Source organism: Chanodichthys erythropterus, chromosome 5 (genome assembly GCF_024489055.1).
Source record: "Chanodichthys erythropterus isolate Z2021 chromosome 5, ASM2448905v1, whole genome shotgun sequence".
Taxonomy (NCBI): Eukaryota; Metazoa; Chordata; class Actinopteri; order Cypriniformes; family Xenocyprididae; genus Chanodichthys; species Chanodichthys erythropterus.
The window spans coordinates 15,639,008-15,664,093 of NC_090225.1; the positions used below are offsets into that span (position 1 = coordinate 15,639,008).

The window sequence follows — 25,086 nt, forward strand, 5'->3', positions numbered from 1 at the left end:
TTGTAAATGTTAAATGTCTTTACCTTCCACATTCCCTCCTTTAGATTGATTTGAGTGATTGTCTTCATGTCTCCTTGGTCTTCCAGGCCGACGCACGGCTACTCTCTGGTTTTTCTCCTCTTCATCCTCGCTGCCGTCCCTCCTGCTGGGCTGTGGCAGAGGGCTTTCTACATCAGAGTTTTCAAATGGCTCATCTAGCACCTCTGTTCTCTCTGAGATGGTCTCGGTCGTGACACTGCTATTGATTCGCGTTCTCCTCCGCCCTCTCTTCCGTCGCAGATTTGGTGCCCACTAAGAAAAAAAAACAAATACATTTAAGGGGGCTATTCGCTTAGCAGAGAAGTGCATATTGCATGCTTGAGAACAACTTGAGTTTGAGAATGGAATAAATACAGGGAGATGTCAAAGACTGTTAGAATTAACAACTGTCATAGCAATAGTTGGCCACTTTTTTGTTGAATTGTCCCTGATGCCCTTTAATCCAAAAAGCATAGGTTTGGAGGAGACAGATACGGTCAAGGGTGATGCTAAACATAGGGAAATGTGGCTGCGTTGTGAATGGGTTGCTTCATGATCTAAATGCAAAAGCCCATAATTTAGACCACAGTGCCTACACCACAGGCCATTCATTTGGAAAGCTTAACCTGCCCAAAACCCCAAATGAGAGTGTGCTGAATCAAGCTGACCGCAAGATCCTCACAACATACTCTCCCCCAGGCATTCTGGGTAGCAGTACCCCAGTGCAAATAATCTGCAGCATTACTTGGTGATACAGAACCAAGATTTCCCACACAAATCATGAAAGCAATATTATTTAATTATGGACTTAAGGACTGATGGAAATTTCTGACTGATGGAGAGTTTTGGATCTTTTTCCATCCTACTAAATATCCTAGTTTCCTAAGTATCCATAAGTTTCCTAAATGCTAAAGAATTTTCAATGTGAAAAACCATGATACAAAGAGAACTAAAGATGTGCACACAACCAATGATTCTGATATTTACCTTTCGCTTGAGCCCCTGCCCAGACTGGGACTTGATTGCATTGTCTTCATTACCATCGTCGTCGTCGTCGTCATCACTGCTGCTGTCTTCACTCACTTCAAAATCTTTCCCAGCACTGTTTTCAAACAGTGTGTCCGAATATCTTCTGCTAAAGTTCTTGCACTTGGTTAGTGGAGGTCTTGTGTTGGTGTAGCCCATCCCCATTGACAAATTCCTGATTGACGCACTACAGTTTGCACGACGGTCTCTTGCCTGTTATTCCAAAAACACAAATATGAGCATGTACCGCTAGTACAGGCTGAAGCCAAGCAGACAAATATCATCTCAGTTATATACACTTTACTTTCGCAGTGCCCCTGCAGTGCAGAAATTGTCTCTTGATTAGCCGTTGATCTCAGCAACATTTATTTTAAGCGGATATGGAAGATTACATTTCATGAGACATTCAGAGGCATTAATAATATAGGGCTTTGATTTAGGTCACTCAGGAAGCTGGGTTACTGTTGGAAGTGCTTTCAGCTATCTCTGTGAACTCACCCTGAACTCCTGAAAGGGATAAATTTAGCTCACTTTTCACACAAGCATCATCTTGTAGCTAATAATGCAGAGCCGGGAAAGGCATGAGTTAGCTGTGCTCATCGTGATCTTCATGATCTGTCTGTTGAATAGGTTTCAATTAAAAACACAACTGCCACGAAAACAGCCTTTGATCACCTTACCGCTTAAGTTTGAGTTCAGCATTATGCAAAAAGGTCAGGTTGTGTTAGAGGTCACATGAAAGAATAAAAGGGCATTTTACAAAATCTGCTGTGTCTGTACTGCAATATCTGCGGCAAACATTAACAATGCAGACAGAACACAGTAATTTGATGCAAGACATCTGTAATAGTAAACTAGACTGCAAGTCACCCTGTGGAACATACTGATCAAGCCTCTGTATATGCCAGGAAAACCACCTTGTTGTTTTTTTTTTGCATGTTTATATAAACGGGGTTGCAGAAGATTTAATTGCTATGAATTAAGCAAACATTTTTAAGTTAAAAAGCAGACTTCTTTGGGCTCTTTCAAAATTTGAAACTGCATAGGTATACCTTTATTGGTGCTTTAATAGTTGGATCTTTTATTTGTGTGTGGATGAGTAAAGACAAAGAATGAAGGAAGCCTGTTTTTCTGGCAAACAAACCAGAAAGCTCTGAATATAAATCATTACTGAAGTTTATCGTAGTGACTGCAGGGTAAGCAAAAACGTGATTTTACTTATTTATTTGTACTGCCTCAATATTTATTTCCAATGTAGAATTTAATGAGAACTCCTTCATAGTCTAGCTTTAAATATTAGAACACTCTGCACTAGACTAGAGAGAAAACAATTAAAACTGGGTTCAGTAAAAGCAGATGTGTTCAGTCCCTGATCAAGTCATGAATAAACCTTTAATCCTACCTGTGCCATTGCACTCTTCAGCTCCCCAGGTGGGCTTTTGCAGACTGAAACTGGAGTCCAGCACAGGCAATCAGGGTCAACCTCATGAAGCCTTGACTTTACTCTCAGTCTATCCATGTGCTCCTCAATCAGCTGATATCTTCGGATGATTAGAAACCTAGACAAACATGTTAGGAAATGTATTCAAAATGTAGATGTCTTTTGTGATGTATGAGAAATTGGAATTCAGTATTAACGCACATACAAATAGAGCCCAAACTGTATTTTACTCAGCCTTTTCCCACCCTTTAGGGATGATACAGTATGTGAGTGAATTGTCAGATTGACAGATACCACCACAGTCAAACCCACCTGCCATCCTGGAAATCAATCATGTTGAGCTGTTGAAGTGTGGTAGCGATGTCATGTGGACACATGCCCGTGGCTCGGCTCATTCCCCTGATGCTGACACTCTTATCTGGGTGGTTGTGCAGGTACTCCAGTATGACACTTTTCCAATAAGCCAAGTAGGACAGACGACCCAGATCAGATAGAGGCTTCTCTGGGGAGCCAGCCTGGCCCTCTAGCCTGGAAAGTAAGTAACCTGGAAAAACAGAAAGAGACAAAGAGAGGAGAAGAGACAAGATTGTTTATGAGTATTGTTTTCAGATAGGGTTTGAGTGTCACTTGGACAAACCATAAAAACAACAATCACAAGTTAGGAATGTGTCATATTGTTTTCATGCAGCTTCATAAGGTCTAGAGGCACGATATTTGAATGTCATTTTAAATAACAAATGCAAGCTTCTTATTGTATGTAAGGAATTGAATGATTATGGTTCTGATTCTGATGGCTTAAGACTTAAGCTCTTGCCACAGTTCTTGTGATGTGAATGTTACATTAAAATAATATTACAGTATAATATTTTAATAATGGATAAAAACGGAGCAGAAAAAAAAGGAAACCATTATTCAATAACCACTATTTGTAGAGCAAACCCTGGTTCTAATAACAATGTAAGTAACTTACTTGATTGCTTAAAGTGTTAAAGAGCTGATTTTGTGTTTACAACAGATGCATAAGCAAAGTCAGATTTAGATGAGAACATTTCCAGATTCTCTATTGTAGTCTTTTGCATTAAAACAAAGTATGCAAATGCTCTTCTGATTCTACACAGAGAGCAATCAAAATCAAAACATTCACAAGCAAATAAATTATATCATGCACTATATTTACTGTATATAAACACATGCAAGCCCATTTGAAAACTAAAATGACAATGAAACAAGCACCACAAGCCATTCTTTCCATTTCATTATGACTGTCTAGTCTTAAACAGATCTTTTTCCTTCCATGCAGAGCACAGAAGCATCTGTTCATGATACAAACAATCTTATGCTCACATCTCATAAGACTTCCAAACCAGTTAATGAATAACTTACTGAAATCAATGAGGAACCTTCCAAATCCTTGCCTTTGGTACTGAGGCATGATCATTATGCAGGAGACATTGTACTTCTGCTGGCAAAGCTTTTCCTGTGGGAGAGAAAGAGAGAAAGATAGAGTGTGTCAGCACACTGCCAACGCATGCAATTCATTGCACCTGCCGTTCTCCTGAACTGAACCAAACATAACCACACAAAACCCTTCAAACATATTGCAGAAATGTTCAGATCCAAAAACAAGCACCATACAATAAACCTATCTTTAGCAACCCACTAAACAATCGGCTGTTACTCTGAATCCACTGTCATAGGATTAGATATATTCTCAATAAGGGTAATACCTTTGAAAAGTATCCAACAAGATGACAACCCTTCTCATCATTCTGTGTTAGAACGTAGAAGAGAAAAGGCTCAACGTCATAATACAGCGTCTTGTGGTCCAGGAAAAGCTTTGCAAGCAAACAAAGGTTTTGGCAGAAAATTTTGCTGATATTTCCATCAACCTAAGCAAAGAGGAAAAAAAAAGGGAAACCATTAGTTTCAGATAGGGCATACAAGAACAGTTCCTGCTAGTGGAGCACATGTAAAGATCAGAACTCAAACATTCTGCAATGAAATGTCTTTAACACTTTTGAGGGTCTGCTAGGATTTTGATGCATTGCCTGTTCACTAGACAAACAAGACAGAGTCCTTGAAGAACTGGCTTAATCTGACATGATTAAATCATGCAAGACCAGTTCTCATCCATGATGCCGAGATGCGTCTTTCGACAAGCTTGGCACTTTATAGCCTTTAATCTCTGGACATAACCCATCTTGTCTTAATTGCAAATGCAGATGAGATGAAATTAGGATGCGGATGAAGTTGTGCATGAAGATTTAAAAGCCAGCACTGACCTCAAACACGGAGAGGTTATCCTTTCTGTAGATCTCATTAGCTGGAGGGTGAAACCACCCACATTTCTTTGAATGCCTCTGCAGAATGTCTTGGCTTTTCATGTACTTTAAGCAGAACTCGCAGAGATAAAGCTTCGGTAATCTGAGAAGGTGAGCAGCAATTAATTATAAGTAGGGAGTCTAACTCTAAATCACATACTAGTTTAAATTTGCTTAAGGCTATATCTGGCAGACATTTTGAAAACTCCTGTAAAAATGTTTTGGAATAAATTTCAGACTTACCTTGAGTATTCTGGAGGGTATGGTGAGGAATACCAAGTTTGTATTTCATACTTTCCAAACTCAATCAAAGGAGGAGATTGTCCTTGATCGCCAACTGTTTTCTGTTTTGGGGGAAAAAAAAGAAGAAAACATTTTTTATATTACAACCACAATGCTAAGGTACTTCTCTGGAGAAAAAAAAAAAAACACCAAACATTTCAACCAGCCTAAGCTTGATTTACTGATCTAAGGTGTTTTAAGCTGGTCTCCCAGTTAGAAAAAAGCCTCTCTAAAAACCAGTCAACAGACCAGACGTAGAGAACAGCTAATATGGCTCTACAATTGGGGGGGCTTTTATATTATATTATATTATATTATATTATATTATATTATATTATATTATATTATATTATATTATATTATATTATATTATATTATATATTTTATAATAATATTTTTATTATTATTAAATAAATAAAATGGTAAACAAAAATATTGTAAATTTTACAGTACAACTAGATCATGAGCTGCTCGTGACTGAAAGAACACAGTGCCACAATTCAATTTGAAATGTGCTACACATACTATATTTATTTAAATCACGGCCTAAGCCATATATGGATTATATAATATCAACTAAGCCACACTGTGGCATTCAGTTTTATTTCGATTAATCGTGCATCCCTACCAGCTAAGAACAGAAAAGACCAGCTATTCTGTCAGGGCAATGCTATGTGGTTGCCAAGATGTTCCTATATGGTGTCTAAGGTGTTCTGGGTAGTCACCTAAAGTATGAGCAACAGAAATAGCGACGCTTGCCTAGTAAATATAGACTCTTCTCACCTTTGCTGTGATCTCCTTGATGTGTCTGAACAATTTCAGATCCTCTTCAGCCACATGGTCATTGAGTAAAATCATCCTTCCTTCCTGTGGCTCTCTTCTTGAGCATCTCTCGGCATTAAAGGCTGTGAGAGGTCAGAGAACAGACCTTTAGAATTTGTGTGCAGAATGTAGTACCAAAAAACAAAAAAACAACTGAAAAGATGCTGACGCTATAAAACCCAAAGCTAATATAAACAAGCACTAACCTTAGACTTAACATTCAAAATCACAACTGCTAGCATGCAAATCATTAGAGTCATGGAAAGGACAGCTGATAGGAAAGGCTCATATCAACACTGCTGGCCAACACACTAACCTCAAACCTCTAACCACACATCACAGTTTGTTTCTAGGCAACAGTGACCTCTAAACAAATACTCCATTTGTGCAGAGGTTGAGAGGGAACCAAACCAGGAGCAAGGGTCATTTGAAATGCAAACACTTTACATTAAAGTGCTTGTTACTAAAGGGAAAAGGCATTAATAACTTCGGTTTGAGAGGCAGGTGTGAGCAGCATGAGGACGTGAGCAGAGAGCAGAAATCTAAGGCTTTAGTGGCTTCAGAATTAATAAAAAAATATTGAAGAAAAAGGTTAAAAACAAAAATGCAGAGATGCAGTATTAGTTGAAAAACAAAAATCCATGTTTACTGTGCTTCTAAAAATGAGGAAGATGAGTAAAACGGTTTAAGATGAAAAAGCTAGTCAGCCGTTTGGAGGTTCAGGCCCCTGTGCTTACCATGGATTGGGTCTGGTTTAACGCTTCCGTCTGCCAATCTGCCCTTCCCTGGTGTGTTGTTCTCCCTCTGCGGGGAGGCCTTAAACCTAAACCTGCCTAGCAGCTTGTGCTTTCTCAAGAAAGGAGTTCGTTTGAAATGGAGTGCCGACTTAAACGGTCGGCCCCGCTTGGGCGCCCATCCTGAGGCCGAACCGGACAGGGATGCTAATTTACTACCGAAACCCTTGACAGGCTTTTTTCCTTGTAGCTGCAGGGATGATTTGGGTGAGGTGGAAACGTCCTGGGTGCGGCGCGCTCGCTTGGGCGGTGCGTAGCTGGGGAGTCCCTTTTGCCGGGACTGTCCCTGAGTGGTAAAGATGTGAGACAGTCCATCAAAGAGTCCCTTTAGCTGGTTGTTGCTTGGGAGGCTACTGAGGGATGGGCCGCTAGACTGGGAGGAGGAGCTGTGGGGGGAGTGGGCGGAGGAAGGAGAGGACGACTGGGTGGGGTTCAGCGAGATGGGGCTGTGTCCTTGCGAAGGGGACGGGGTAAGGAGAACACTAGAAGGGGCGTTTAACCTCACACCTGGCGTCGTCACGCTGGCATGGTGTTTCCGATAGCCTCGTTTCCTCTGCCTGTGCTGATTTGAGGAGCCCGACGCCTCACCGCGCAACCGGCGACCCAAGGGCGATGGCGTGAAAAATTTGGAAAGCCCGTCAATGAGACCTTTGGTTTTCTTGTTGATTGGGGGCAACGTAGTGAGGGTGGGTGTGGATGTGAGGGGGTCAGTGAGACTCCTGCCGTCTGTGGTGGGTATAAAGGTGCTTGATGAGGGTGGGGTACAGAAAGTGCTTATGGAACCCCTACCATGCCGTGCTTTTTCAGACAGCTCAACGGATCCTGGACCACCACTGTCAGACCTGTGAAAGCAGATGATGGTTGCGTTTAAAACATAAGCCACAAATGAATGAGAATCTGTGTGCACAATTTTGACTGTGACTAAGCCTGAGCCTTGGTTTGTGAGCCTGATTTCACAGCTTCAACTACACGTTTCACCGTGTCTATCAGTGCTCATCAAGCCTTTAGGAGAGATGTAATCCCTCAAGTCTTGCACATTTAAGAGCTTACTGACCCAGACTCACCCAGTCCGACTGACAGCGTTCTGAGTGAGCTTTATAACACGGCCATATGTTAAAAATAGACTTGCAAAGAATGCTCCAGGCTAAAAGTACATTGTAGCAGCCATGCTAATTTTAAACCTTGTGGATGAGAGGGTATGAAAACCTACATATACTCTCAAGGCAAGGTTGTGAAGGACAAAAATCAGAGTAGGCCATCAAAAAGAGCATTTAAAGTTTAGGCAACATACTGATGTGAGACCTGTAACCTTAAGCCTGAAGCACAATGAACAAGACAGATGAAATGAGTTATCGTACATTGTTGGATGTGCTAGATTTTTTCTTGGCCTTCCTGGCTTTGCATATCGCCTTTTGATCTGGGCCGCTGTCTTGTGTAGCAACCGTTTTCCCTCCTGCTCCTTTGGCCTGCATACTTGGCAGATCCACATTCCTGGGGGAGGTCCAGGGAGAGAGAAAGAAAGAGAGAGAGAGAGAGAGAGAGAGAGAGAAAAACAAAAAGAGAAACATTTCAAGGATGGTTCATCATGTCTGCAGCCGTGACACTTTTCAAATATGTCTTTGTTGTACTGAGCAGAGATGACCCACTGTGCTTTTCCCTTTATTTCCACCATCTTTAGAAGAAAAGGAATAGAGCAAAGAAAAACAAGATTTCTACAAGTAACACACCAACAAGGAAACACTGAACAAATGTCTTTGAAGTTGTGTGGGAAGCTTTTTCTTGACAGAACTTCAGTCTTCTCATCCTCTTTAGAGGGGAAGATAACCAATGAACACAATTTGAATGATTAGATCATTTGTCAAGTTTCGCAGAACTACTTAAGTTAAATTTGCATGCCCTTTGATTTTTAGTATAGAACAGAAGCCCTCGGATATCTTGCGTGGAATACGCAGCACTGATTTGTGAGATAAGCATCACAGCTAAAACAGAGCAAGTTCATAGTGGCAGCCAAATAGAATTGTAAACAAAGATACAGAGGCCAAGCATTATTCATTTTCTGTATTCCTGTGATCTTGACATGACATAAAAAGCATAAAATGAAAATACTGACAAATGTTGTACAGAGAAAACGACAGAAAAACAATGTATAACCTCTCTTGATAACTAATGTTCATTACATTTATTTGAGGCCAGTCAATGATTTAAAAATTTAACATTTCATGATTTAATTAATTTACAATTGATCACATTTGCTGAAAAATATAATATAAGGTTTGATTTATTTCCATATCATTGGAATATGTCTATCACTGAACTACAATCCACATGAATATATTTTGCAGTCACATGAATAAGTACTTTAGTCAGTCTGTCTGCATCTCTCACTTTGATTAACTGTTATTTTTGTTATAATTAATCAGACTAAATTAACATGTAAAATTGACACCCTGACATACAGGTTTTAGTTAAAGCACTTTCTTTCACCCATAACAAAATCCAAATGAAATTTGATGGGATTTTTCATGGCAGAATGTCACCTCCCTCCAGCAGTTACAGACATTCAGCACTGAAGGCTCTTGTAAAATTAAGTGAAATGAACCTGTTCTGCTCTATTGAAACACTTTATGATGCTGCTCCCTTTTTATCTTGGCACTTACATGCCCATTTCAGACAAACTGCCATTAACTGAAAAGGACAAGCACAGTCATTTGCAAGCCAGAGGCGAAATCATTAACAACGAGAAAGAGACTGGAAAGGGGGAGAGAGAGAGAGAGAGAGAGAGAGAGAGAGAGAGAGAGAGAGAGAGAGAGAGAGAGAGAGAGAGAGAGAGAGAGAGAGAGAGAGAGAGAGAGAGAGAGAGAGAGAGAGAGAGAGAGAGAGAGAGAGAGAGAGAGAGAGAGAGAGAGAACCACTAAATAGTGCAGGACGCAAGGTACATATCATCTTACGATTATGTAACCAGAAGCCTTTGTGTAATGGCACATTTAAACAGCTTCACCTTGAGAATGGAAAAATCCACAGAGGCAAACAAAGGCCTAATGTACCTTTTGGCATTCTGGAGAGCGGTGGGTCACAACACTCCATATGGAAACCCCTGTCACAGGAGTCACAGAAGAGCATCTCATCCTGAATCAACACGCACACACACAGAGAAGCTTGTCAGACACGCAAAAAAATAAGACGCAATATACACTACACAAGTAAACAACATCCTGCAGTAAGTGTCAGAACACAAGCAGCGCTCTGACACTATAAAGGATGTCAGTAGGAACTGGGCCAAGGCCATCAGTGCATTTGAAAAGAACTTACAGCATTCTTCCCCTGAATTTGACAGGAACTGCATGTTTTGCATTCGATGCATTGCCATCGCAGGGCCTTGACATTTGCAGTCAAATCAGTGGAGAACTTCAGGCATGATGGATGGCCTTTGAGGAGAAATGTGGAATAAAACAAACAGGCTTTAGAGAGGGTCTCCAAACATGCTCAATTAAAAGAGCGACATTACCTAATCCTTTAACTTTGGCAGGAAACACAAAAGCCCTTGCTGAAACATTACAGGATAAATGTTAACAGAGACTTAATCAAGCAGAGAGAGAACATCAAAACGAAACAAATGAAAGATTCCCCCGACCGTGGATCAGTTAAATATTTACACGTGGCATCAACAATGCGAAGAGTCATGCGTGAAGACTTTCCAAAATCGATGTGTAAAAGCACTGTATTATCAAACACTTCTGAGCAGCTAATTAAAGATAATTTGTTCTTAACGAGGCAGAAACAGTACGCGGGTACACCGTAATGGCAGTCGATCCGTTATAGTCATGTAAAAGCATGCACTCCTGTCCCTGAGGGCTGCGAACCAGCTGCGGTTTACAGTGGGAGCACATTTTCTATACTTTTCATGAACACTTAATGAAAACCACCTCTGCGTTGTTAAGTCAAACTCAGCCATAAAAATGTCACTGGAAGAACAATTCCTTGTGGCATTTCAAAATCACTGTTCAAAACAAATTACGACATAAGAGCAGGTAATTTAACAGGAACATGGCAATTCTGTCTGGAGGAGGAAAAAAATAAATAAATTAGAGTAAAAGAAACAAGCAAGCGAACTTGAAGTGGAGAAAAAAAAAAAAAAACCTTATAAAGTGCACACCTTTCAGCTTGAATCCATCTGTGAGTGTGTAAAACCCTTCTGCCAATACTTCTACAGAATAGACAATTTTTTCTACACGTTTTCATCCTGGAAATTTTTGGTACATGTCTTACTTTTCAGTATGCACATGTACAGGATGAATAAATACAGCATTGTAGCCTAACCACTAATAATCGCAATAAGCTCTGTTTCGATAAGAAACAGTGTCATCTTTTAAATTGTCCATTTTATCATGAAATTCAAACAATAAATGCCATTTTGATGTACTTTGATGTGGAATGACAGATCTGTATAGGCATTAATAATTTAATTTAAAAACAGAAACAATTTGTTCAGTAAACCACTACTTAATAAAACTTTTCTCCCCCCTGGTGTACTGAACAGCACCTTAAAAACTGAGGTACATACCGAACCATCATTTTTGTCTACAGTTACACCCCTATCAACTATTGTAGTATTTTTCACAATTTTAAGAGTTAACCACAAAATAATAATAAAAAAAAATATAATCAAAAAATATAATCAAGATTTTATAAATGGACTAAATCTGGTCCAAAAATATGAACTGAAAATTAAGCAGATTGGACAACAGAAATTTAGACATTAAGAAAAAGAAGTGTGCATGTAAAATTATCCAGGTTTAAACATTTAATGTAAACACTAGCTGATGAAGATGATATCTTGCCGGTATAGTTGATGAGACACGCACTGCTCTGATGCGAGATGAGATGCATGCAGACAGAAAACAAACAATGCCGCACATCAATCTCGCAAGACTATGAAAGCATATTACGGTCAAAATCTAAACACCAGGGCAAATTCAGTTCAGATTTGCTTTTCCTAATTGTGCATGCATGATGTTTGCAGCTTTCTTTTGAATCATTATTAATTAAGAGCATTTCTTGTTCTTAGAATATGCACATGCACTTAACATAACCAACATCTCATGTAATATACTGTGGGGTACTGATAAGGGATGTCAATGTACATAAATTCCCATAAATCGATTGTCGTTTAGAGTAACAATCAATTAATTGATTATTCATTAACTTAGGGCGGCGTTACTAAGTTATCACGTTACTTAACCACTTGCTCAACACAAAATAGGCGTTGTTTTAAAGCTTAGAAGCATGGCTTTACAATGAATATAGGAAATATGACCATCACTTAACAAGAGCTTTTAAATTTGCTGACATATTAGAAGTGCTATATTTACATAGTGCGAAAAAATAACTGCTTTACATAATAATTGTTTCATATGTTGTTGAAAAGGTCTCCACTAACAAGCATTTCTGGTTCAGTTCAGAGACCAAACTATATCAAGCATTTGTATGAAAATGCGCCGCCGACGCACGTAAAAACAGTAAACACATGATGCTTTTGCAGTGCACCATGTTTTTGTTCTTAAACTAGCCCAAACACAACATAAGACAATGTGTAGATCATGGAGTGGCATGACATGCTGCTTGGCTACAGCTATAGGACTTCCAGGATCCGATTGCGTCGTGATCATGACGCAGTGATTTCCAACGTCATTTGAAAGATCTTGGGTGTGGTGGGTGGGTATAATGGGTAGGAATGATGTGTAAAGACCAATTGAACCCTGTTTCATAGCTGGAGCGTGTCTGAATTGGTATTAGGGGTGGTCTGAATACCATTTTTTGAGCTTCGAAGCTTTGGTAGTAATACACAACGAATATTCGAAGCTTCGGAAGGAGGGGGTTTAACATGTTCTTCTCTCTAATAGACCTTTATCACACTTCCGCGCTCGAAAAGTGAAAGCTTCAAGTATTACCTTAAAATAAATTCCGCTGCAGCCTTTAACATTAGCCGTGCACATAACACGGAAATGTTGTGATTTATTTTAGTAAAATTTTGCACAGATACTTATCCTAAAGACACCAACCTGTTTAATCATTTATTGAGCATAATGGGGACTCTAAGGATGACCCTGCTTAATGGATTAAATTATCGACAATTAATCAATCGTCAATTAATTGTCATCATCCCTAGTATATATGTCCTTCTGTTATTTCTGAAAATCTGTTATTTTGATGGAACTGTAATACATTTTCCACACAGAAAAAGTATAATCTCTCTTTGGAACAGTCATTTAAACAATATTTCTTAAAAGTAGTGACACCAACTGAAGGAAGCTAGTGAGATATCTTAAAATATAAATACAACAAATACAACTTTAACAGAATTGACAGTTGTTCTAAACAAGTTACAGTGGTTTTGGTTTTTATCCCAGTGGTCCAGGATTTGTAGTTTCTGTTTTAGCCAAGAACTCTCCCTTCTGGAACTGACTCAATCACATGATTATGAGATATCAACTGGCACTCCTGATTGAAATACTGGTTGAAATACTGAAGTGAAGTCTATAATTTCATAACTCACAAACTACTTATCCCATCATTCCCACAAATGTGAGCAAATATCCAAATATCTCTGGTTTGGTTACAGCTAAATGGTTAGTTACGAAGTAATGTGTGCATCTGAGTCAGCTCCCTAACTTCTCAGGTTGTGAACCAATAGATTGTTTACACAAATTCATTGATGATTCTATTTCCAGCGATATTAAAATGCCCTCATTATACAACATAAAAAAAAAAAAGTTCTGATGTTGTTCATAAACACCAATAGTAAAGTACATTTTGATAATTATGTATTAATTGAGCTGTTAATAAATTATAAATGTTAGCTATATAATGTTCATTATGTGTCTAGATGTACCTTTATGCTGAAATATAATTAAAGCTGCCATACAAAAAGAGTCCAGTGTTCAAAAAAAATCTCCTTTAGCCCAATTCACAACGGAAAGCTTGTAACAATGTTTTCCAATCCGGGTGGTACTGGTAGGTTTCCGCAGGAAAGTCGAGCATGCCACAATTTATCTTTGCGTCATTACGTCACATCTGTTTACATAAAGAACTAGCTAGTAGGCTACATCATGTGAGGATGCTGTAGGTGACTGATCATTTATAGCCTTTTCTATCAGTGTCTCTAATATATTTTAACTTATTTTGATGGCGGATTGTATAGTATGACAAATTAACGTTAGAGATTAGACCTTACAGATTTTTAAATCAGGTAACACCAATACACACTATATACAGGTAGTCACGCAATGCTGATGTTGTTAACATTAACAATTTGAGAACAAAGTATAACAACAACAATTTGAACAGCTTGATGTGACATGAGCTAAGCGATCGTTAGATTTAAACACCATTGGTAGTGCGGTTTATTGTAATACTCAGTTGGTCAGAACAAAGTGGCAGATTCAGGGCTCCAGACTAACTTTTTTTACTAGAAGCACTGTAGCCCCTTACTGAAGATTTTAGGAGCACAAGCAGAAAATTTAGGGGCACACCTTAAATCGACCTGCAGCATAGTTATCCACATTTTCCCCCATTTTAACTGCATTACTGACAAATGGTAATAATAGTAATAAACAGACTTAACTTACAGAAATTATAATGTGCATTTATATTTTAAGTTTGCAAGGCTCCAGATTAACATTTGAGGGCAACATTATCATTCATAATGTCTAAATAATTCAAATGCAAAACGATTGAAAATATATATTAGGGAGTGGAAATGGCAGCCACCTACTGGTTACAATGGTAAATTAATGTCTTATTTTTAAATAAGTGTGAGTTTTCCTACATGTTGAAAATATTTGTTTTATAAATGGGGGTAATCTATGAAGGATGAACAAAAAATGTTTTGGTCATCTCATAAAAAAAACAAAAAAAAAAAACAACATTTAAATATGGTAATATTAGAGTTTTGAAGTGCTGGAAAAAGATGTGTGAAGTACTTAAAAACATTTTAACATTCCTGCCAAAATTCCACGGTTACAGTTAGTGTTAACAACATTAAATTCATGGGCAATGTTGTTAATTTGTGGACTGAAAGCCCTCTAAAACCTGTTCATTCATGGCACAATATCTGGTTTCCACGGCAGTGCTGTTTGATCTTATATCTACTGTTAATAATAGAGAACTCTGCACCGAATTTGAATGCTTCTCACTAGATCTTTCAGCGATGTTATTAATTCTGTGGCAAATTCAAATGCTTTCTTTACTGGATCTCCCAGCACTGTGTAGTAACAGTGTCGCGTTATCAAGACCGGATCACGAGTAGCTTGCGACTCGCGTTGCACTGACATTGGTCCTAACTGATAAATGGTCCGTGAAGCACAAATGATTAGTGCAGTTTCATTCCGCTTTTATTATGTTAGCCATTTGATTTTGGGCAGCGTTATGGTAGTTGCGCGAGCGTGACTGCTAACAAATTTTTGATCGCACCCGCAGGAAAAATGGTCACAAAATGCGACCAATCAGTTGCAGTCTGGAGCCCTGCAGATCTGTTACTTGTTCAGATATTCTCTGGAGAAAATTTTAATTTTGGTCATTCTTCCAAGACTACAATCTGCGATTCCAAAGTACTGAGAGCCACACATTCTCTGCACTGAGGAGCTGTACCAGATGCACAACCCACGTAAAGATAATTCCGCAAATAACTGCAATTACAGGTTTCGAACAGAGATGGCAGCAAAGAGAAAACTTACAGACTGCAGCTTTAAGTAATGGTTTGCATTTTAAAAAACATCTATCGCGTGTCATTACGTGTAGTGAGCTGGTTCACGTAATTTGTTTTGCTCTTCTGAACTTCAGTTAAGGGAACACCGTGAGCATCAATGCTCCCTGGTCTTCACTTTGCATTGTGGGACTTTTTTAGGGAGCAAACATTTCAGTGCACTGGAAGGCTTTTTGTGATTAAGACATCCCTTAAAATGGCCGCCTCCCTGATCAGGACCCTGAATACTAAACTAGGGAGCTGATTGAGAAGCACCCTGAGTCACACATCAACCAATAAAATTCTTAATTAAATGATAGCTTGCTTTCAGCCATTTGGCATAGACGTTCAGATGATGCACTGTCCCTACATAGGCATGGCTCAGTCTGAGAGTTCAAACACTGGTCTTACCGCTGCTCCCACAGTCAGCACAGGACAGCAGCTCCTCTGGCCTCTTGTCTCGATTGGACTCCTTTGTGCCCAAACAGAAGCTGCATATGGGTATAGGGTCAGCACGTGGCTAGAGAGGAAAATAAAAAAAAAAAGAGCATGTTTTTAATTGATGTAACGTTTAATTTGAATAAAACGACTAACGATGCAACTATTCTTTAAATTCCTCTTAGATAAAAGCACACATAGTAGTATGGGTTTACAAAGACTACATATTTGACAAGATAAAACACTAAAGATGTACTCAAGCTAAAGCCCCTACACACCATGGGAGCTAGGGCTGTTGCGGTGACAGTTTCTCTTGTGGTGATTTTGAATGGCTCAAAATCACGATATGGTCGCCATCTTGTATTTATATAAATAAGTTTTATAACGTGATCAGCAGACATGAAGACAAAAGAGATTCAAAAACAAAAGCTTTTAAAAACAGGCTTTATTAATAATCCAAACACTCAGAAAGGACACGCAGGAGAATACCATAAACCACACAATGCACAAAGCGAGAGCTGACCAAGAACAACTAAAACACAGGGCTATATAAACAGGTAGAACAAAGTAAAATAAGCTAGATATATGTGAGACTAATACATAACTATATAAAAATAAACAATCAGTAACCAATCAAACCGAAACTAAACAGAGTGGGGAAACAGGAACTAAAGGAAACAGAAGTGTCAAAATATGGGTCCACATAACAGAACATAAACCTGACAAAAAGCTTGTTGGGCTATTGTTGCATATAGAACTGTTAGTTCCGATCCTCAAATCTGACTGGACAGAAGGTTTTCTAAAAGTCCTGATATCTCAGCGCGTTCTAGTAAGGCTGTCAGTCAGTGCAGGTTACAATGTTATGCCACTAGGTGGCAGCAAGGGACTGTCTTTCAGTGAGTCATTAAACCACCCATTCAACTAATACGTTTAAAAATGCTGATGCATTCATTAATGAAACAAGGTACTGAAATTATTTTAACTTTGAGCACACCTTTACAAGGCTCAATCAACCAGCAATGCATTGCCATGTTAACGCTGAAGCCGATACTTCACTCCATAGAGAGACCAATGACATTGATTCAATGCACTGACGGCATTCATGGGAGATACCCTTAAAAGTTGACAGGATGCTATGACAAGATCTTGCTTTCCTCTTCGGACATGGCAAACAATTTTTCCCCACGAATATATGACTTGACCTGAAGGAGGACAGACGCAGGTAATTATCACATGCGCTCAGTCAATCTCTCTCTCTGTCTGTTTAGGCTTGTTAAGTGCAAATCTACAGAGCCTCTGTACAAATCAATGGTACATGTCTTAAGTAAAAAAACAATTCTTCGCTCTTGTTATTACTAACATTCAATACACACGCATGAAGTGTAAAACAAGAAGGGCATTGCCTTATGAAAACAAAAAAACAAACAAACAAACATCATAGTCGTAGTCAAGGTGGTTGCTTGTATTTGTCGGTATTGTGGTGTTACAATATTGAGACAGCCCTAATGTGAACAGCTTAAGCAGTGCAGTGCCTTAAATCATATTTTATGTACACACACATACCAAGATCCAAGATTTGTAACACAGTACAACTATTATTAAACAAGGCACATGAGTGGCGTAGAAAACGAGTACAGATTGGAAGATAAAAGATTTGGCAGGTGTTTTGATTAGCTTTGTTTGAATATCGAGTGTCAAACTAGACAGGTGGTTACAAACCCAGGGAGTCGGCTAGTTATTAAGCATGTGATTATGGAGGACAGATACACAGTGCCAGATATAAAGCAGCTCCTGGCAGAGGCCGGATACCAACATGAGTCAAAATCAATCTCAGATCACTCTGCCAAACGAAAATGCACATTGAGAAGTACATCCTAGAGATGTCCGACATACTTCAGTACCAAGTACAAATACTAAAATTAAGTCTTTCTGCAGTATTGGTACCACAGAATCTGACTGACAGGCGGCTGTTGATTTTGGCATTGCAGTGCTAATGCAACCTAATAGTGGCGACACTAATGACATTGTTAAAATGAAATGAAATCAAATGTAAAATTAAATATTAAAAAAACAACAAAAAAAAAAAAAAACACTATTGCTCTTAATTTCACTTAATTACTTAAAAAGACTTACAGATATACTACCATTCAAAAGTTTGGGGTCAGTAAAAAAATTCTCAGCAAGCATGCATTAAATTGACCATGTGTAAAGACATTTATAATGTTATAAAACATTTCAATGATTTCTGAAGGATCATGTAATGCTTTAAACTGGAGTAATGGCTGCTGAAAATTCAGCTTTGCCATCACAGGAGTAATTACATTTCCAAATATATTAAAACAGATTTTAAATTGCAATATTTCACAATATTACTGTTTTTAAATAAATACTGTTAATACTTTACTGTTTAAATAAATACACCCTATGTGAGCATAATTAAAAGGGATATTGTTTTCTGGAATCTTATTGTGACAACCCTACATTCTGGCACTGAATAGTGCAGTGGCTTTATCCAAGATCTCTGGAGATCAGATGCTAACCCAGATGCAGAATCCATGAGAGATGATACCACAAACAACAGGAAATTAAACTGAAATGCCTCCTTTAAATTTAGGATACGTGCTGCATTTGACTACTGTAAAGATTACATTGTGTAAAAGCCTTCAAAAAGGCAGCAGCCAATACAACCAACACATACATGCAATAAATCTGGTACTTCTGATGAAGGATAAAGGATGCCCAGCAGGATGTGTCCTGAATTGTGCACGTCACCACACACCGCCTTGCCGTATCACCAAGCGCTGTGATACACAACACTGAGCCTGTGTAAATATTGGCAATGGGATGTTATACAACTGCGAGAGGTGTAGCCAGTGCCCTCTGAACGAGGGTAACGCAAGTTGCTGATGCCAAAAGAAGATTAGAGGGAACCGAACAGGCTCAGTGAATAGCTCTCGAGATAAGACTGTATCTTTCCTCCCACGAAAGCCTGTGGCATGCAGGACTTGTGTAGTGGAGATCAGAAAAAGGTTACATGGAATCTGACGGGAAAGTCTGCCACCACACCCTCACATCTCCAAACAGTTGCGTCTAATTCTCCGCACGGGTTGTGTAAGCCCATTCAAGCCCGAGTCTTTAGATTCAGCATCACACGCTCGCAAAAACACACAAGTCTCCCGAGAAGAGAAACCGGTAGAACTTGAGAGTAAACAAGCGAGCAATTCAGCTCAATTCTCTCCCAAAAGGCTTGTCAGCAAGAGACGGAGCGATCTGTTGGGGGATGGTGTATATTAGATGCAGATAGGGCATTAGAAGATGGAGCAAAACTACATCTAGTGGGTATGTTCTCTGTACCATCTCAAGAGAGCCACTCAGGCTGAGCTCCCCACTGTGCTGTGTTGATAAATATTGAGTGTCTGTTCTGGTGAGAAACCTGTTGAGAGTAATGCCAGACTAATTGTTTTATGCAACAGGCAATCAATCCCTAGCCTATTAATCATTTTGGCAGACCATCAATTTGCAGATGGGTTATTCATAAACATTGCAAGTTTTCATTTAAGTGCCAATTGAAAGGCTCCAATCGATGGCCCCTGAATGATACGCACAGCTCTTCATACAAATGACGAGTTGGTTGGTGCTCAGAAATGAATGTGTGCTCATAGCCTATAAAGGGCTTCTCTCCCCGAGGGCAACATAACCACGACACACAAAAATCCCACCATGCACATAATGCCTGACCTCAATTGCCTCCAAACAATACATCTGTATTCTCACACACAGGAGGGGAAATCACAGGCACCGCAGTCTCATATAAATACAAATAAACCCTCTCTTGCAGCTCTACATGCCACATCATTCAAATGATAAATTGATTTCAATGGCAGAAATCCACTGCCTCTCATTAGATTTTTTTTTCTGCACATGAAACACTTATATACTTCATACACATAGTTTGTCATGTGCACAAAGATGATAAAAGAAACAGCTACATGAAAGCCTGGCATGTTTGACGTTGAGTTAGATATGATCAGAGTTTAAGCTACTTGATATGTAGGAAAAAAATGAAACAAAAATAAACATGCAGGGAGATTCTGACATGACGACTTCTAAGCACTCATACAGAATTTCACATCATGTATATGTCTGTGTAGCTAAAGTGTCATTATGGCAGTGATTATATGCACTATTTAAGCATCAAATAAATATCGCTAGCCAAACCAAACCATTTATCCATGAGTACTACCATCACTTTTTCTCTCCACTGCAATTTATACAGCTCAAATTCACAACATGCATTCTAAAAGCCTATACATTTAACACCTCAGAGAGTGGCAATCAAACACATGAACAATGGCATTTACTGGACACAACAGAGCCATAACCACCATAGACATTTTGGCTTAAAAAAAAAAAAAAAAAAAATAGTAGATCGATTTAGGTTTCTTGATGGTAGACACTTGAATTTTTATATAAATGGAATTTGCGCGGTATACTAGTACTGGGAAAATATCGGTATATATTTTATTTAAAATGGTACAGTATGATTATGCTCATTTCTTGACTTGATACGCTGCTGTTCTGAAATTCACCGCTATGTGGCAGTGCGCTGCTCAAACTAACAACAAACCGTCAAATGTGACAACATAGATGAACAAAATGGATAAAGCAGGTGAATCTCACTCAACATGCCCAAAACTAATTAATAAAAAGGGCAGAAGTACTACAATTTTGAATTACTTTAAAACAAGCCTTTCCACACAGTTTGCACGCTTGCCTCGGGACGCAACCCATTAAATCTTGCCAAGCATCTGTTGCTCGCCATCACATTTAGACTTATTTTATATTTAACACTGATCAAAGCACATATGTATCGTTTAAATAACACTAAAGCTCCAGCTCATGCATTTTGTTTTTCAACTGTTTACATTCACTTAAGACATACCCGACTGTATTTACACGAAAACTCACCAAGACAGACATTTTAACAAATGTGTGTGTATATGACTGCTTAAGCACAATAAGCTGTGAAAAGGAACTCAATTTGGAAAGCGCAAGCTCTTTGAGAGGCGGCTTTATGAGTGCGCTGTGGTTATGAGCACAAAGAAAACAGTCTCTAAAAGAGCACAAGTACTACTGAATGACATCAAACTGCTTGCATGTTTAAATTATGTCTCAGGCTTAAAAAGACATGGGCAATGACATTTCCGCAAAATGTCCCGAAACGTGAGCGAAAGTGTTGTATTGCAGCGCACAGCCTGCTTACATTGCAACGTCATTTGAAGTCAGAAGCCATTTGCTCATTTTGAGAGATAAAGGGGAAACGTGGCACTGCTGATTCAAGCACGCCGTTTGTGAAATTAGGCTTGTTCGAGATGCATCTGCATGCGCAGACTGATCGGCGTATGACATCAAAGTACTGTGAGAACTATTGGAGAGCATACGACTCCTAATGCTTTTGAATCGCACTCGTGGTACTTTGATGTCATACGCGGAACGGTCTGCGCATGCAGATGCATCTCGAACAAGCCTATAACTTCTTACAAAATTCAAATTACTGATTTGATGTGATAATCTGTGTTGATTCATTGACTAATAAATGTTTGAGGTTATTTCTCGCACTATAAAATGCAGAACCCGTGGGAATGAGTAGAATTATGTGCAATAATATTCTGAGCTGAAATTTAGACTGTATGGTATTGATTTAATATTGATACTACAGTATTAGATTGTGGTATCTTACCGAAGCCAAAATTGTGGTAATCGAGCCAACCCTAAAATGGATAGTCAACTCAAAAATTTAAATTCTGTCATCATTTACTCACCCTTGTGCTGTTCCAAACCTGTATGACTTGCTTTCTTCTGTGTAATGTAAAAAGACAATGAGAATTTGTTCTGTGTTTTTTTTGTCCATACAAATGGAAGTCAATAGGGTCTAGGGTTGGGTATCGAGAACCGGTTCCAAATTTCGAAGAACTGTGGATTTGACAAGACACGCATTTCGATTCCGTTTATCAATAGTGCACAAGTGTGCATTTTCATGTGATTTTAAACAATTCAAGCTCAAGATGACGCAAAAGAGAACACTATTTGTCATTCGCACTAGGGCTGCACGATTTATTGCGATAAAATTGCACGCGATATGGCAAAGGCTGTGATTTTTTAATGCGTTGCTTGTCAGAGATGTACGGCCCTGTGATCAGTAGTAAATGCTTCTCCATCTGAAAGCCAGAGGGCGCTCTTGCGCAGCAACTCAAAATATGCCCTGCAGCAGAAGATAACACGCATCATATCGCTGTAGCTGAATAAACAGAAGATTGAAACGCTTCAATTAATTAAACATGACTAATAAACACACAGCTGCCTTATTCTGTGTAAGAAGCCATATCATCTTACAGAAGGACGCTCAACTGTCGTTATGAAGTGAGTTTGGCGTAAAAAAAGTTTGACGCGTGTTGCTTTTTCAAATGTACATAAGCAACTCAAACTCGCAGTGCTTTCAGATGGATTAGCATTTGGAGCCATAGTTCATTGACAAGCTGCGCATAAAAAAAAACAAACTATAAACTATCGCACTAAGAATCGCGTTTAAGTGATTATAGTGTTCAAGTTCAATGTTTTTTTTCGTAACGTGCGATGTATCGTGCAGCCCTATTTCGCATGCACTTCTGTATGGCGCACACATCCAAAACACTGGCATAAATGGCTGCTTCATATACAGAGGTCGAATACTGAGTAGAGTTCTCTTTCTCGTCTTCTTGACTTGAACTGACAAATACACACAAAATTATGTCAAAACATGATCGTAAAAGGTTAGTTTTTGTCTTAAGATACAGCAAACAGTTAAGAAAGAAAAAGCATGCGTAACAATATATTGGATCCGTGCATTCGGTCTTAAAGTGACAGCACCCTAATAAACCTGTTGCCGTCTGGGTCAATGTTAATCAAAAAACAAAAAAAGAAAAACTTGTTCAGTTGTATTTATTTGTGCTATTGCCAATATATTTGTTCTCATTTTATTACTGACCATTTACTTCTTTTTAAGAATTTTTGAAAATTATCTCTAGTTGTTTTTACGGTGGTATATTTGTTAAAGCCATAGACAAAAGTTCCTTGCGTTAGCGTTCTTCAGTCTGCTGATTTTTGTTCATGGTATTCAGCTGCAAAAGAATGTTTTGTAAAAATACACACACATAAAAAGTTTGATATCTGAATGTTTAAACTTATTTTAATCGAACACAGGAATCCGAATCTAAAATTCAAATGATGCCCAACAGGAGTCAGTCATACAGGTCAAATAGGGAGTGACATGAGGATGAGTAAATGACATTTTCCATTTCCCTCTTTTGTACATTGTTCATAGTATGCAAACTTTCAGTAAGCACAGAATACCCAGGTGTCCTAAGTTTGCCAACACTTGATTCACAACAAAGCTTAGAGCAGAACACAGTATCCGAAAATGAATTGTAATTGACTATACCTTCCATGTCCAGTGTGCTGGATAGACCAGAATATCACAATTTAACATGCTTCCTGACTTATTTGTTTGATGAGGCTGACACACAAATGTAGTAATGTTTGTAATATGCATTCTGAAATAATGCTCAATATTTTTTATATACTATTTTCACAAAAAAAAAAAAAAAAGTGTTTAAAAAATAAAGCAGCATATAGTTTATACTGCACAGTATTCAGTAATTATTCCATTCTAGAACTAACCATGGTTACATCTTTGACTGAATGTACACAAACCTAGCACCAAAATGAGTGCGTTTGCTCAAATTACACTAGGACACATTCTCACGTCAGTGTAAGCACAAATATGTGCTGGCTGGTGACTACACCCTGCTGAATATTGTGACAAATATGTGATCTGGAATGTTTACAAAAGGAACATTCCACAGATGACAACATTCCCATCTAAAACGGGCAATAATAGCATGTTACTCTGAGACAGGTCTATTTCAATGAGGAACATGAGTCCTTTTACCTGAAACACTCAGCTCATTAATTAACAACATCCTTCTATTTAAGGCAACATCACAAAAGCAATACCTCAACATGCCTTTCTCAGTTGTTTTGTCCACTAAGTGGAGCTAGTGCACATCCACACCAGACTGATGACAGAACGTTCTGTGCCATGTTTGGCTCTGAATTAAAGGCCAGTGAATCCTGACAGCAGCGGCTGCACAGGGAACAAGCAAGTGCTACAGGTGCAAGTCTGCAAAAACATTCTGCAAAACGTGTGGCTGTGATGACCGCAGGGGTGTGTATATGTCTTAATTTGAACAATGCAGAAGTGAAATACTGAGAGGAAGAACATGAGGTTCTCTCTGAGGTTTCAAATGGGCGTCAAAAAAAAAAAAAAGTTTAAAAAAGTTATTTGTAGTATGTGATGCTGCAAATTTACTATTCTAACCAGTCTCAGGACTGACATTAGTTTAATAAATGTTATAAATAAATAAATCATAGTTTATTAAAAAAAAAAAAAAAAAAAGTGACATTTTTTTATTAGAAATAATAATAATAATAATAATAATAATAATAATAATAATAAATAAATAAATTCTAAAACTAAATCTGGCCTCATTTTATTAAACTCAGGACTAATGAGACATTCCAATTGAAACTACAGTGTGCATGAGCTCTCATGCAATGAATTAACCCACAAACCAATGGACAATACATTAATTAAATCATGTGACGTTAGGGTCGTCACTTGTTTTGTACACTTTCAATGAACATCCTTCAACATTTCTTATTTAATAGGCCTTTAACATGATTTGTTGAAGCTGCACAACATTGTAAGAGCAGTGCATTGTTTAACCATCAATACATACCGTTTTATAAATTGGGTCAAAATACTTGTATGCACAAAACGAAATAAACAAAAATTAAATAATGGAAATGATTAATGATTACACATCCGTGTCTTAGCATTTCTCATAAACCCTCTAAGATGAAAGCACTTTAAGAGGCATAGGTAACTCTTTGGTCTAGTTAAAAGTTATTTCAATAACATCTCCATTCATCCACCATGTTTTTACTGGCCCTGAAAAGGTAAGTACGCATACTTCGGCATGAGGCCAAAGGTTGTGAAAAACAAGCACAATGAAGTTAACGAATATATAATCACTAGTAGGGACATGAAAAACTATATACTTTCAAAATAAAGGAGATGAATATAAAGACATCTATAAGCTAAAG

The 25,086-nt window shown here is 38.4% G+C and overlaps 1 protein-coding gene across 6 annotated transcripts in view; it reads right to left on the reverse strand.

Moving 5' to 3' along the window:
* The window catches only part of kat6b (K(lysine) acetyltransferase 6B), a 41,435-nt gene that overhangs the window by 4,588 nt on the left and 11,761 nt on the right, over window positions 1-25,086 (reverse strand). For 5 of the 6 annotated variants that reach the window (XM_067386252.1, XM_067386248.1, XM_067386250.1 and 2 more), the window contains exons 3-16: window positions 15,856-15,964; window positions 10,014-10,129; window positions 9,749-9,830; window positions 8,063-8,195; window positions 6,648-7,546; window positions 5,872-5,993; window positions 5,050-5,150; window positions 4,768-4,909; window positions 4,213-4,374; window positions 3,869-3,962; window positions 2,798-3,029; window positions 2,447-2,603; window positions 1,006-1,257; window positions 24-291 (exon numbers count right to left, since the gene is read on the reverse strand). In XM_067386252.1, coding sequence (XP_067242353.1) covers window positions 24-291; window positions 1,006-1,257; window positions 2,447-2,603; window positions 2,798-3,029; window positions 3,869-3,962; window positions 4,213-4,374; window positions 4,768-4,909; window positions 5,050-5,150; window positions 5,872-5,993; window positions 6,648-7,546; window positions 8,063-8,195; window positions 9,749-9,830; window positions 10,014-10,129; window positions 15,856-15,964 — 2,869 coding nt within the window. The remainder of the gene's footprint in view (window positions 1-23; window positions 292-1,005; window positions 1,258-2,446; window positions 2,604-2,797; window positions 3,030-3,868; window positions 3,963-4,212; window positions 4,375-4,767; window positions 4,910-5,049; window positions 5,151-5,871; window positions 5,994-6,647; window positions 7,547-8,062; window positions 8,196-9,748; window positions 9,831-10,013; window positions 10,130-15,855; window positions 15,965-25,086) is intronic. The other variant, XM_067386253.1, reaches the window with a different exon arrangement.